General features: G+C 46.6%; 2 protein-coding genes across 15 annotated transcripts in view; one reads left to right on the forward strand and one right to left on the reverse strand.

The window, feature by feature from the left end:
* The window catches only part of LOC137851619 (tRNA selenocysteine 1-associated protein 1-like), a 28,335-nt gene extending 22,820 nt beyond the window's left edge, over positions 1–5,515 (forward strand). For both annotated transcript variants that reach the window (XM_068672918.1, XM_068672919.1), the window contains one exon: positions 4,879–5,515. The gene's annotated coding sequence lies outside the window, so the exon portion shown is untranslated. The remainder of the gene's footprint in view (positions 1–4,878) is intronic.
* Positions 1–13,376, reverse strand: part of NUP153 (nucleoporin 153) — a 97,204-nt gene extending 83,828 nt beyond the window's left edge. For 10 of the 13 annotated variants that reach the window (XM_068672854.1, XM_068672853.1, XM_068672860.1 and 7 more), the window contains exons 1-3: positions 12,931–13,375; positions 2,324–2,537; positions 23–271 (exon numbers count right to left, since the gene is read on the reverse strand). In XM_068672854.1, coding sequence (XP_068528955.1) covers positions 23–271; positions 2,324–2,537; positions 12,931–12,990 — 523 coding nt within the window. In that variant the 5' untranslated portion in view covers positions 12,991–13,375. Of the gene's footprint in view, positions 1–22; positions 272–2,323; positions 2,538–12,930 lie in introns of all 13 variants that reach the window. The other 3 variants (XM_068672855.1, XM_068672852.1, XM_068672863.1) reach the window with 3 other exon arrangements.
* Positions 13,377–14,989: the final 1,613 nt, after the last annotated feature.

Here is a 14,989-nt window from a genome sequence, read left to right on the forward strand (position 1 = left end):
AAACAGAGAACAGAAAAATCACCTTTGTCAGATGCTCTAGAGGAGAAGCCACCGGTTCTTGACATGTTGTCATCGTCTTGTTGAGAGATAGCATCTTTGATTTCTTTTATGAAAGAGAGTCTGGGACTGCCAATGCCAAATATTGAAGATGTGGAGGGCTGAGAAGGTGGGACAGAAGAATCCGACATGGTATAATTCAAATGGCTCCGATGAAGAGCGGGCCTTGTTAAGGCAACTGGGTAGCTCAGTGCTGAGCTACTTGTGGATGGTTCTAGACAAGAACAGGGAGATAATTAGCTTTGCTATAGACAAGCTCACAGAAGCCAAAACCTGTTTCCTATCAACAGCCATGCTATTGCCAAGTTCTAAGCGCAAAAATAGAGAAGCCAAATTTAACTTCTTCCTCACCCAGATACGGTTTCATCTAACTGTCTGGCTACAACAACAACACTGCTTGCAGTACTGAGTATTAATGTTGCATTCAGAAGAAGTTAACTGTGAGGTTTCACAACACCAGATTCCGACCCCGTGTTCAAATGCTCTAACACTGACTTGGCCTTTCACCAAGTCAAACACAAATACTCCTCCTCGCACGTACAGCTTGCAAGAAGCTTTACAAAATTTGAGATTACATGCAAAGGCACAGGTAACACTGCAGCTTATATAATGTTGGAACAAAGGTCATTAATCTAAACACACAGCATGAAAATGAACACTTGCAGTACTTTTTTTCCCAAGTTCTACCAGATCAGCTCATCTTAGAGGCAAAACACTACCTCCTACCCATTAACTACTGGGATTTTGACCCAAGGGAAAAGTACGTCGACCCAAGTAACCAGATGAGCATTTCTCCCTCTTGAAGCAAAGGGTCTGCAAACAATGCCAGTGGCCTGATAAAAGCCTACAGTCTCCCCCGGGAATCTGGGCCATTAAAATGACTTTGTGCCACTATCCTCTTGATGCTCGCACTCAAGCTTAAACTAGTTAGTTCAATCTTCATAACCACTGCAGTACCACTAATTAGTTCTCCAAACCATGAGCAGATTTTTAGAACAGTACCGTTTGAGATACACAAAGTTATTCGGGCTGAAGGCCACCTAAGCAAGGAATATAGGCTCCAGCACATTGATACCTCAGAGCTGAAGAAACACATTTGTTTAAAAATGAAGTAATAATTTTTAAAAAATATCTTATTCTTAAGCAGAGCAAGTAACACCCACAGACAGCTACATAAGCTACAAAAGGTTCTAGGATGTCCACCTGCTCCTGATCTCCTGGAGTCAGTAAGCTTGCAGTGCAGCTGTTCTTACTGAAAGCTCCTTTCACACAGTTACATAGAAAAGCCAACATGTGTTCCTCAGTCATGAAGACCTTCTCTATTCTTTTCTCCAAACTTATTCCCAAGCTACAGCTACACAGAAAGCAATCAATCTCCTTGTTTACAATTAGATGAGATTGGAGGCAAAGCTATTTCCGCATTATTTTTTGATTCTGCCAACAACAGAAGCAACTGACTTTCCAGTTTACCTATGGTTATCTACGCACACTCAGACAAAACTTCTTTACTTATTAAAAGCTGAGGTCCCCAAAACAGCTAATTTAAGAGAAACTCCAGTAAGAGTATGTGCGGATTTATACAATAAGACTACAGTAACAGTGAGAGGCATCGGATATAAGACAAATTCATCTTTTATGCAGTAAAGGGGTTACAAACCTCATTGCCAACACTCCCAATACCTTTTCAAAGACACCCCTTCCCCCTGCGTAGACCTTAAGGTTATTGAATATTTTAAGGATAATAATGTCATAAACCACATCCATGCACAAGTTCCCTAGTTCTCCATTAAGTTAACAAGGAACTTGACTAAATTGATCAAAGCCCAAAACAAAACCAAACAAACAAAGTCAGGACGCGAAATGGAATTTTCCTGTGCCACTCTAGCATCTATTATTTTGTTTTGAAGACTGCAAAGCAAATTCATTTTTAATTGCCTTACGCAATTAGATTTTCATTCCGTTTCTTGTAAAATATGGAAAATGCAACCTAGCACACTTGCAAATGAGTTCTTTCCAGCATTTAGCACCTGGCTAATAGAGTACGTAAAGTTAACTGATGCCTTCCAAGAGCATAAGAGGTATGCTTCGTAATTGTGCGGACAGTTTAAAGCTAAGACAGTTTCACAAACAGTTGTTTCGACTTTCTTGTTTGTTTTTTTCATTCTGTCAAAACCCTCCTTCCAATTTCCTTTTGATATTCGGATTCAAAACTAGAAATCTGTGAATAAATACAGGTGGCCAGAATTCCGAATGATTTTTCACGTACCTTGTCTATTAAGTGTCGCTCGTTCAGGCATGTATCTCCCATCATTTAGGGTACCTCCATCTGCGTAATTATGATGCTGGTTTACTGGAGTCGCCGCCTGGTTTGCAGATTTATTTGCAGCTGCACACTCATTCTCACGCTTATTGAAATACTTCTGCAGCCACGCCGGTACAATACTTTTCACCATTTCTGTCACTCTGCTAATTATTCCCTGCTTGAAAGAAAAAACGCTCGTTTAATTACAGAAACACAGTCAACGGCATATGCTGGGATACAACTTTCCACGGACCCTGAAGACAGATATTATATAGCACATACTCAGAAGACGACGACAAGGTTGATCCTTAGCATAGGACCGCTATACTTCTGGTACACCTCAAATTCAGCTGACATTGATTTACGACTACTTACCGGTTTCTGCACTTCCAAGTGACCTTGGCAAAGTTCAAAATTTTGAAACTTCTGCCAAAATTCACCTGCAGGTTGTCAATTCGCAAGGGCATCAGGAAACTCTGTGCCTAAATACCTCCTGACCTACAGACTTGTTCCAGGACTCTTCCTCTTCGCGCTCTCACGTGAAAACCAACTAAACCTGCCTACAGCCACACGACGGGCTGCTCGCCTCCCTGGTGCGAGCAAACACGAAAGCTAACTCAGCAACCCCTATTCTTGCTGTTCTTCTCCAAAAATCCTAAGCCTCAGCTTCCCTACAAAAACCATTAAACGCACGTAATGCCATAGCTGACACACAGTCCGACACGCGGTACCAGCGGAGGCAGCCCCTTCCTCCTCCCCTGCCCCTCATTTCCACGTTCCCCTTTTCTTGGGGCCAATATTCCTCTCCGATGAATGGAAGCCTATCAGGAACTCACATGGGCTCAAGTTTGCAAAAACAGACATTAGAATAGGCCTGCAGGATTCTGTTGCTGTGCAAATCCTCCCCGTACAGAAAGCGGCCCGAGACTCAAGACGGAACAAGTCACAGGCACTCAGAAGAGCAAACACCCCGTCACCTTGAATAACCTAAATGAGTAACTACAGAGCCTAGCTAGACGAATAATTAACCAAGATGACATTTTACCATCCAAACCTAAAGCCAGACTGCTTTGACCCTTTCTTGCATATGGCAGCCTGGCTGCTGCTCCCCGCATCAGTGGCATTTGAAGAAAGAACTGAACCCCGAATAATTTCTCCAGCCCTTTCAGAAGCCACAAGTGGGAAGTACTGACAGCCTGCTCCATCCGACCCGTGCATGGCGTAAGACAAGAAGCTTTGTCAATGACAAAGCAAGGAAAAGTAAAATATGCTGAAACATACCTCCAATTTCCTGCTGCACAGCAAAAAGGTTGATTAAATGACCGCAAAAGAACAAGGCAGGCGCTGTGAATGAGCCAGAGCCTGCCATCTAACATCGATATTGCCAAAAAAAGAAACAAACGCTCCCCCCAGAAGTAAAACACACCCTGCACACGTGCCCACTCACGACAAGGTTCAAGAAATTGAGGACTTCCCAATGGTGTCTCCCACCTGCCCGTCACAGCTGCAGACCCAGAAATAAAGCACCACATCCCAGGTTCCCTACTGCCATCATTAATCCCTCTAGGGTTTAACACCCAACAGGCTGCTGCACAAGCCCCCTGCTTTCAGAGGAGGGAGCTGCTCTGGGGGCTCCCCATTGCCACAGGACAGGCAGTTTCACCCCAGCCGCATGGAGCAGCGCTTCAGCCGGTGACTGTGCTCCCGTCCTTCAGCAGACTCAGCATTAGCCCACTGATTTCAGCAGCCTGAGAGCTGCCGTCAGTCTCAACAGTTGCCTGCTCGTCTGAAACGCACTCGCACGCTATTCTCGTCCTAAAATAGCAGCAGGAAAGGAGAACAACACAGCACACGAAAAAATACCCCCTGAAAAGGCCCAATAGCTTACTAATAGGGATTTACAGCAGCTCCTCAAATGCTGCGCATCCCAAGAGCCCGCAGCCCTGCTACATACCTCTCTGTCAAGGTCTACACACACCAAGCAACAGTAGCTACAGTTACCAGAGGCAAGCTGCCTTCAGAGGCATCCCGAAACAAAAGATACAGAGGGGGAAATACCAGTAAACAAACAGGTGTCCTAGTTTACTACTTTGAAACACCATTTCTTTAAACGGTTTATATAAAGGGAAAAAATAATGTTACAGTTTAACTTCCGAACTTAAAAGCGGGCTATTTCTTGGCAAAAAATACTTAAGGAATAGGACAGTTCTCCCAGCTTGCCAGGGGTCTCTCACACAGCAATGGGGGCAAAAGTATTGGCAGGAAGACTTGGAAACCGTCTATTTTTGTAACAGAGCTGATGTCAGTATGAGAGACTTAAGTAAATCCCACTCTCTGACAAAGGACGGACTAAAACAATTATCCAGAAAGGCAACACACTAACACAAATTCTTCAGAGATGCAAAAAGCACAACCCGATAAAAGAGCTAATTCATTAGATGCACACCTCTATCAGCATCAACTTTTTACCTCCAGCTGAACTCTGATTCTTGTATTTTCATTTTCTCCTCCAATTTCAGGAGTCTCAGGTCTTCAAGCATACGAATCAGTAAATCCTCAAAAAGAAAGCCTGCACCTGAGGGTGAAGTTCAGCGAGCGGCAGCGGATCGGAGGAAGCGCTTCCCACCACCAAAAAGGGCTTCCAGGCTCTCTCCATCCCCCACGGTTACCTTGTGCCAGCTCTGGCGCACAGCAGGCTGCCCTCCCTGCTGGCTGCATTCGTTAAGCTGGCAAAACGCACGGGTTTCCCTGCTGGACTAATGAATTCAGCTGGCGTGGTGCAACGCAAACGGCCCAGCAGGGAGAGCAAGATCAAGCAGCCAGCACACGAGAAGGAAGAAACGAGACCTCTCCCTCCTTTTGATTGAGTGTGCGCACACCATGCGGGTTGTATCAAACCGACCCAGACAAACATTCACCTGTGGGCTGTGATGTATTTTGGGGGCAGCCCCGGGTCCAGCTCACCGTGTGCTTACACAGGCGCTGGTGCCAACCCCGACGTGATCCCCTCTCTTGTGCAGCAGCGCGGGCTCAGGCTGCCTGCGGACTAACCAAGCTCTTGCTGTCTAGGGAGTGGGTTCGGTTTGGATGCAGGACAGCAGAGTTTTTCAGTTAGAAGAAAAAGACAATAAAGCTTACGACTTAATATGAACAGTATGTTACAGGAATGTCATTAATTCCGCGACAGTGGAAAAACCAACCACTTCATTGAAAGCAACTGGACTAGTTCAAATTTCTTTCTAAAAATCGTGAAGAAGGGATTATGCTTCCCCATGCCAAAGCGAGCCTCCTTTTCCTTACCGTAGCTAGCTTGAGAAGGAACCTCCCAGGGAAATTCTGCTGCTGCTTTACATTTCAGCGCTGCTTGATGATTTCTCCCATGAAGACACAGCCCACTGTTACCATTTCCACCCGAGTGCAAAAGGCCAGTGGATGCTCTGACAGCTAAATCAGTGTCTAACTCGCTAGGTTAAATCCTTGTGGCGCTGAACGGCCTTAGCTCAAGCTTGGTCCACACCTTCAGCCGACAACATTTCAAAAGAGGGTGCAAAGCACAAGACACCTTCCTTCTTGGTAAAAAGCACTACTTTAGGCTGTCGCTAATCCTCAGCAGAGATCAGTGGTGGTGCTGTAGATCTGAGCGCACGTTTTGTGCTACACTTTGAGATAGACACCTATCAGCACCAAAACCAAACGTTTAAGACCCAGGAGCAGTCTTAGGCGAGTGTGTTCTTAAACCCAAGAAGGGACGCATAAGTACGGTTACTATTCTTTACTGAAAGACTGCTTCACATATGCAGCGTGTCTGCAGCTAAGTTTCAAAGCCAGTCTATAGAACCGCACTAACAAAATGCAGTTCAGATTTGGTTTTCCCTTACCACACGGTCTAAACCAATTATTCTGACTCAACAAGCACAACGACAACTAAAACAATACCTGGTATGAGGATAACAGACTCTGGCATAACCCAGGAGACAAGAAGTTTAAAGTTTTCAGAATTAAGATGATCAAGAAATACACTGCCCATAGCACCAGATGGTCTTTACAGGGCCATTAGCAGTTACCAGATTTAGCAAGATGGATGGTAACATACTTTTATATTTAGGATTTAAGTCGACAATGTGATGCCTAAACTGCCTATCTTACTTCCAGGTATTCTCCATTAAGTAAAACACAATTCATTGCAGCAGTTCACCACCAACAAACATATTTGCCAAAAGAAACGGCAAACTCCCTATTCCCCCCACTTATTCTAAGTCAATCTGTGCATACGAAGGCACACCACATGCTACAGATCCGCTACCTCCAACAACACGCTTGACTCCCAGCAATGAATTAAACAATATTTTCGGTGCCACTTTGCCTAAAAGCACTCGCAAGCTACAGCTCGCAGGCGGGAGGACACGTTCTGCAGGTCAAACACAAGCAGGGGCAGGCCAAGTCCCACAACAGCTTCTAAAAGATGGTTAAATGCCACTCGAGGGCAGCTCACTGCTTGATGCTCATCGTCCCCGTGCCCAACGCTTTCTAGTGCAGAAGAGACGTTACAGGTAACCTGAAACACATCTCACAAACTGAAGTACTTCCTGACACAAAATGTAAGTCCTGGCACTTCGCAGTAGCACTCCAGAGTAAATCACCATTTTGTAACACGAGAAATGGAATTACATTTTTTAAATAACCGTGGGGTATATAAAAGATGTCAGAGTACTCTTACGCTCCTTCTGAACGACCTTTCCTATCCATGCTGATCTACAAACAGAGCTGACAACAGCTTATGCGGGTTTGCAAAACGCTATTATGTCAAGCCTGTCGTACATTCAGTACTTTTTCTTATAAACTATCTCAAACATGCAAGCTAAAACCAAGTAACCAAAGAGTCACCTTCAGCTATTTTCTACGCTCCCATTAGGTTTCAGCAAAACTAAACCTTTCCTACTTTCAAAGCATCACACACAGACGTTGCCTAGCGTGTAACTTACACCACACAATGCAACCGCATCAGCAGACCCTGCAATTAACTAGGGCACGAGAGTTTTTTTAAAGCGTGTTACATTTGCCCCTGCTGCATGCACTCCCTAACAAGATGGAAGAGAAGCTAAAATGCTGAGTCTCAGACACAGCTGCGTTAGCTGCAGCAGCAGCTAGGGTTACATTTGTTGACATTCAGGGCTAACCTTCTGAAGCTGCAAAGGTGATGCAGGCTCACCTCAGCTGCAGGGCCGTAACCTCCAGTCACCGGAGGCAGCAACATCCTTCCGGCCACGTGCTTTCACCACAGCTCAGCTGACAGAACCAAGAGCAACTCACAAACGTAAATACTAAATACTCTAAATACTTTTCTCTTATGGGTAACCAAGAATTGCTGTTGCACAGAGATTTTTTTTAGTGACCCTAGGCTATGACATCTGCAAATCTCTATATAATCCACAGCTTTGTAAGGTAAGTTTAATAACAAATACTAAACAATTGCAGAGTTGGAATTATCCTGCATCTGGCACAGTTGAACAGCTTGCATCTTTGGCTGGTCTTGGAGATCACCAGACCTGCACCTCTAACAGAGGAAGGAGCCCTGAGACCCAATTGCTTCAGGAAAAGGTTGATTCAAAACACAGCTATAGCTTAACAGCAAAGTCAGCGAGCTTGCAGGACACACTCGCACAACCCCTTCCAACAGCAGAGCTGTGGAGACACTCATAAACAACCTTGGCAAGGACAATGAACATTTTCTGCTGGCACAGGTATTTGCAAAGCCAGCACATGTGGTAAAACCATAGCTGTAGGACCTTAGTGCATGCTGCTCGTACACGAGCAGGCACTTTTTTTGCAGCAAAGGTAAAGCTTATTATGAATTTATGCTTACTTTAAAAAACAGCTGGCGATCGCAACCAAGCCAAACACACACAATGACACGGTAAGTAAATGCAAAGTGCAGTTATAAGTTACAGAATCTCAAAGGAAACTGCCCCCCAGAACGTCAGTGTTACTGCCCTAACAAAACCACTTTAGTGCTGTGCTAATTCCTAGACAGTGAGCAGAATAAATACTTAAAATCTCTGCTTGTCAAAAGAGGGGAAGGTATCTGTAACCTCGCCCACAACAACACAGAAAAGCAAATAGAGTTGAGAGGCTCTTTTCATTAATAAGTATTTTTGTAAAGCAACCTAGAATACCACAATGACAAATACTGTACCAGCAAGTTGCAAAACGACTTACGCTTCAGGCAAAGTCAAACACGCCAGTTCATACTCACCTTGGCTCAATTTTAAGATGACCCAACCGACTTGGCTTGAAAGGGTTCAGAGAGTACTCACCCAGTCCCTAACAGAGCTGAAGGAGTACTAGCCTTCCTCCAGACGTGGTGACAAACAGCTGTGAAGAACGCTAGCTTCAAGTGGCTAGCAAAATTACTATCTCTTTGCCTTATAGAAGTGTATTTAAATCCTACCTTCACTAAAAAGGTAGGTAAGACCTGGAGGGCCTAGGCATAAGGAGAAAGCAGGTCAAGGCTTTTAAGAAGCACTGTAAAAAAAATACAGAATGTAGTAGCACAAAGGAACTGTGCAAGGGAAAATAATAAACGTGCCCAAATGTAGGGCCGTTGGTCACGAAACTGAAGAGCTGAATTATTTAACAGATAAAAAGTAATAAAAGTTTTGCCTAATTGCTAAAAAACCTCTTAATCAGAAAAATATTACAGACGCTAATTCTTGAGCTTCAGACACGTATTTTATGCTACAAAAAGCACAGAGGAGTTTTTGTTATGTTCTCTTAGCAGCATGTACCACGAGAGGTACATTGGGGAACATCTCCCGGCTTCTATCGTGACTGCATAAATACGACTACCCAACGTTTCCTAGTTGTACGATAGCTACACAATAAATATTGGATTGACGAAACAGAACATCAAAAAGATGGCAAAAAAATTCTGCAGTTTTGCAGTTCAACGAGAGTAAAATGGAAAATTGTACCACATTAACAAAAGAGACGACTTGCTAACAAGTGGTCTGGAAATAGCAAGCTCAGAGAAAAGTCTCTTAGCTGGGATCTCGAGGGCAACCTTGCCATTTACAAAAACTAAAAAACTGTTTTTCGGCAAGCAAAAAGAGATGTTGCACTCTCTCCTCGCAGTCTTCTCAATCAGCAGCTCAGCTCCTCCACAGCAGGGGAGCAAGAACCAGCGCTAATTACCGGCTGGAGGAATAAATAACGCAGAGGAAGTGATGTGCCGCCAGCAGATGAAATGAAGGCAATGTGCGGTGTCCCAGCTCACACAGGCCTTTATTTCATCCGCTTTAAAATCTTCTGTCCTGAGACAACGCTCACTGCTATTGTTTTTCCCCAACACTGTCATGACAGCAACAAAAATAGGAATAAAACGGTATAGCAGTCACATTCTGCAGTTTGTGGTACCGCTGACAGGACTGCCAGCCTAAATGGGAGAAAACCGTCAGTATCCCAGTTTAGAAAGTTCTTCCCCACCAGGATACGTTTTTTGCTTTGGGTGGCAGTAAAAAGCCAAGCTGTATCTTTCAACACCTGTTCTGCCAATACAATTTGATATTGCTGCGACAGAGACAAAACCTCTGCAGTCAGTTACCAGCCCCTTCATTTCAAAGAATCTTTACACACAGTTTAAGCAACTCTTAACAGCTACAAATACTTAGCTCCAAGTGCTAACTTATTCCTACACCAGAAGGAGCAGGGAGATGCATATAAATATTAACACAATCACCTCAGCAGATTTCAAGATGTAATTCCGTCGATAAGAATTAAACCCATAAAGTCACACTTGCATAGCTAGCTCCCTATGGATGTTGTTTAATACATTTCAGAGTTTTATAAATTAGTATTTCCCTGCTTCAGGTTAACATGAACTAATTTACATTACTCAATAGGATATTCTAGGAACTCTTCAGCATGAGTTTCAAGATTTCCTCCCAAAATAAACCCGGCAGCTTGCAAGACTCCTTCTGCCCACTGCCTGCAGTCGCTGCACGCCAAGAAAATCCCAGGCATAAATCAAACAATCATTTACAACTGGCCCACCTTCAAGACAGAAGCAGGTGAGAATGTAATGACTTAGGCATTGCTGCATAGAGTTTAAATTCCTCATCCTGCAACTGCTCTGCAGTCTCACATGGCTCTGTAAAACTCGCCCATCAGACAGAGGTGCTATCTGATCGGGACATTCAACGAGTGGCTTTCTGGTAACACCAGAAGCATAAGACCAATTAAAAGCATGTAGCAACTTATGCTGGTTTCTTCAAGGAAAATGTTTGGATTGTTCTCTTGTATACCAGCGGAGCACATCTACGTTACAAGTGTGCACTGGCATATGCACGTGTAAGAAAAATAAAAAAGCCAGCAGAAGCTTCAATCTACAAATCTGACAGCCAATATGAAAAAGCTCTGATGTGAAGCTTAACACGAACGGTTAAAGAAACATTTCAGGTAGAACTAATTATTGATTTCTCATGCCTGAATCTGCCTGCACGAGTTTAAAAGCCCGAGAGAGTCAAACTTCTCTGACATTTTCATTTGAATGATTAATAATCAAATAAAAAAAATAACCCCCAAAGTTAAGCTAGCCTCTTCTCCTCCTGTAGGGAAGCTGCTTAATAAGTGAACAATGCGAACACTCATCCCAATCATGCATCCACGCGAGTAACGCCTACCTAAATGGCTGGGGCAACCCAGCACTTCGGAGCACTTCTGGCCACATCCTGCAGATGAAAGCCCGGCGTTGGACACAGCAGCTCCCTCGCCCTCACGTGCTCGGCTCTCAGGGCACAGATGCAATTTTAACCCAGGTGCCCAGGCTCCTTACACCATACAGAAGCAGGATGGATATTTCAGCATGAAATGGCTGAGGAAATGGGTAGCACGCCAAGCCCAGCATTATCTCAAGTCAGTGCAATCAGCACGGGGCCATTAAGAAAGCTGTCCACAGGAAGGACTCCTAAATTCTACTCCCAGACTGCCTAACCCAGAAATGCAGAAAGCTTTTTGTTTCTGAGGATTCCCAGCCCAGAAACCTTCGGGGTGGGTGAGCCTATACTACCTGTACCTAGCAGCGCTGTTACTTGTTGTCAGTTTAATAACACAGCTGCTGATGGTGCCCTTTTTATAAGGCAGGATGGTAGCCCTGAAGGGAAAATACCACAGCTTAGTTCCTTCACTGGTGGGGCAATCTGTATCCGTATCTCCATCTCCTAGGACACTACACAAGCTGCAAGTCACGAGTGCTCTCTTCCAGACAGCGTCTGTTCACCTCTCCTATTTCACCCGGTTTAAAAAAAGGCACTAGATTTTAAAACAAACAAACAAAAACATAACGAAGCGGGGCTCTAAAGTTTAGTCATCAGGCACACGGGCAGAAAAGGGCAGGAAATGATAGGCTTTGGATGCTTGCTGTAAGCAACATCTAACATTAAACGAGCACAAAGTTCTGAAACCAAAGGCCAGAACCTGCACGTCTCCTTTCTTGGAGGGCAACATTTTCTTATCCATCCTCTTTCTGGCTCAGTGAATCATGCGTTCTTTTTCTGGATAGTAACACGGCCTCAACCAGGAGAACTGAAGATAACACACAGCTTGACGACTGGGATACTTGCCTGGGACGTGGAAGATGTAGGTTGATGGCTCCAGGCAAAACAGGAAGCTGAAGTAGGGTCTACCACATTCTGAACAAACGCTTTAACTAATAGTTTTTAAAAAGCAGCAGCACCTCCTCTTGCAAGAGCCTCCTAAAGCTGTTGCTGTATTTTGGAGGGGACTGACTCTGCAGCTCACATCGGGTACGATCAGAGAATTCCCACCCGACCAAAACCCCAGGACCTACAGTTAAATAATATTCAGCAAGCTGACAATCGTGAGCTAGGCATCCTGCTGATCATCCCTCCTGCAGTTAGGGGGGAAAAAAAAAAAGAGAGGGGGTAAAAGGCTGGGTAAAGCGATAAGGGGGATAGTGAGGGGCCGAGGGGGTAACTAGGGGGGTAACTAGGCAGTTGCGGGGGGTTGGTGGGGGGGGGTAACTAAGGGCAGTAACTAAGTGGTTGAGGGGGTAACTAGGGGGGTACGGGGGTGGCTGGAGCGTGATTAAGGGAATAAAGGGGGAAAGTAAGGCGCTGAAGGGGTAACTAAGGGGGTAAGGAGGTGGCTAGGGGGTGATTAAGGGGATCAGTAAGGGGCCCAGTAAGGGGCCGAGGGGATAACTGAGGGGGGTTAGTAAGGGGTTGAGGGGGTAACTAGGCAGTTGAGGGAGTAGCTAAGGGGATAAGGAGGTGGGTAGGGGGTGATTAAGGGAATAAAGAGGAAGTTGAGGGGGTCAGGAAGGGGCTGAAGGCGTAACTAAGGGGGGTTAGTAAAGGGTTGGGGGGGTAACTGGGGGGGTAACTGGGGGGGTAACTGGACAGTTGAGGGGGTAACTAAGGGGATAAGGAGGTGGGTACAGGGCAATTAAAGGGATAAAGGGGCGGGTGAGGGGGTCAGGAAGGGGCTGAGCGATAAGTACACGGGCAACCGAGGCGCTGTGGGGCAGGGCCCGCTGCGTGGGGGCCGCTCCTCACCTGCCTAAACCGGGGGTAGGGGGCCCTCGCGGCGCCCCAACGGTGGCGCCGCCTCTTCATCTTGCTGCCAGCCGCAGCAACTTCTCCTCCTCCTCCTCCTCCTCCTCCTCCTCCTCCAAGCGCTCCGGCTCCGGCTCCGGCTCCGGCTCCGGCTCCCGCTCCGGCGCGGCCGCACCGCCACCGCCGCCGCCTCCGCCGCACCCGCCGCCGGCCGAGCCCTCCGCGGCCGTTCCGCCGCCGGCCGTTGGGCCGCCCGAGGCCATGCCGCCGCGCCCCTCGCTCTGTGCCGTCACACGCCCCCCGCCCGGTCCCGGTCCCGGTCCCGGTCCCGGTCCCGTCCCGTCCCTCGCCCTCCCCGCTCCGCCGCTCGCCTCACGCGGCCAATTGGGGCAGGCGATGGCGGCTCCCGTCAGCGCGGTGCGCGCCGCGCGTCACCCGCCCGCGACGGCTCCGGCCCCGGCCTCGGCCTCGCGAGAGGGGAGGGAGGGGAGGGAGGGGAGGAGGAGGCGGGGCCGCGCGGGAAAGCGCGAAGTGAGGGGACGGGGGGGGGAGGGGAGCGGGGCTGCCTCACCTCAGGGATGGCGGCCTCGGGGAGCGGCCGCCAGAAGAAAAGCCGGCCCGGACAGCACGAGAACGGGGCTAAAAGACGGCCGCGGAGCCTCCCCGCCCCGTGGTGCCGAAGGCTGGGGTGCAGCAGCACCGCGCCGGGGGTGGGACAGCGCCACAACCCCACAGTGCTCGTCAAAAAAGCCCCCCACCGATAACCAGTAACCCCCACACCGATAACCCGCAACCACACCAGTAACAAAAAAAACCCCACACCAGGAGCCCCCACACTGTTAACCCAAGCACACGCAGTGTTTGAGGCTGGCTTCGTGGCCGCCTTGCTCCAGGAAGCTGAATTCTACCATGTGGCACGGGAAACATAGGCGCTGTGACGGATTTTCACCACAGAAAATAAATGAAAGTGGTAACGGGGTACACATTGTGCCCTTAATAACAGGCATCGGGCAGTGAAATCACTGATTTCCACACCAACGTGCTCAGGGAATCACTCTCAGCCCCCTCCTGCATTGGACATGGAACAGCTGGGCCAACAAAAAACACTTCCCTCCCTCACCTACACCAAACCTATTAAGGCAACCCTATTAAGATAACGTGATTTTTCTCCTCCAGATCAGTGTCAAAGGCAGCTACGCTATGTTTGCTCATAAGTTCAAATGCTGCTTTATTTATTTATTTTAATTCCATTTTTCTTACTTAGAAGGATTTCCATAGGGTGACGGGCCTTTAATGACACTCATGACTCAGAAATATTTGCCGATGCAGTCAAACGGTGTCTATTAACGTGAGTCACTGAAGTTAATTGGTATTAAAAATGAGCCAAAACGAAAGGCAAGTATATGCGTGTCCAGCAGAATGACAGCGATCATCACCATTTGATCAATCTTCCCTGTGAGTTCTATCTGCAAGTTACTTTGAGGTAGCGCTAGAAAGAAGCGGTTGGTCCAGAGCATCCCTGCAAAAAGAAGCATTCGTGGCTTAAGTACCATTTACTCTTTTTGTATCCTTTTAAGCACTTTTTTTAACCCGTTTCGGACTCCTGCCTTCTCCTGGCTCACTGATGACAGGATCAGTAGCCCCTCAGACCGCTGCCCTACTGCCTTTCTTACCAGACAAGGGGCAGGAAAACCCCCACTACTATTCTTGAAGAAAACAGCAGGTTTTTGAGCACTTTCTATTGCAGCTGGTACAATGAAAAGAGCTTATGAAATCATTACGGGATATTCTTGTAGAAAACTTCATCACGCTTGGAAGAAAAAAACATCTCAGCTAAGAAAAACAGAAAACTTGAATTGAAGCAAAGTGGTTTTAGAAGAGTTGCTTCAAAGACTTGTTTAATTAAAAAGAAGGAAGCAAGTTCCTACTGCAATCCCATCTTTGTCAAACTGATGGTGGGCACCAATACAATGTGTTGAGCTAATACAGGCTGGAAGTTGTAACTGCAGCTGTGAAGTTTACCCAGTAAAAAGACTCTACAAGGCATTCTAGCAGTTCT

This window comes from Anas acuta, chromosome 2, assembly GCF_963932015.1.
Source record: "Anas acuta chromosome 2, bAnaAcu1.1, whole genome shotgun sequence".
In the NCBI taxonomy this organism is placed as follows: Eukaryota; Metazoa; Chordata; class Aves; order Anseriformes; family Anatidae; genus Anas; species Anas acuta.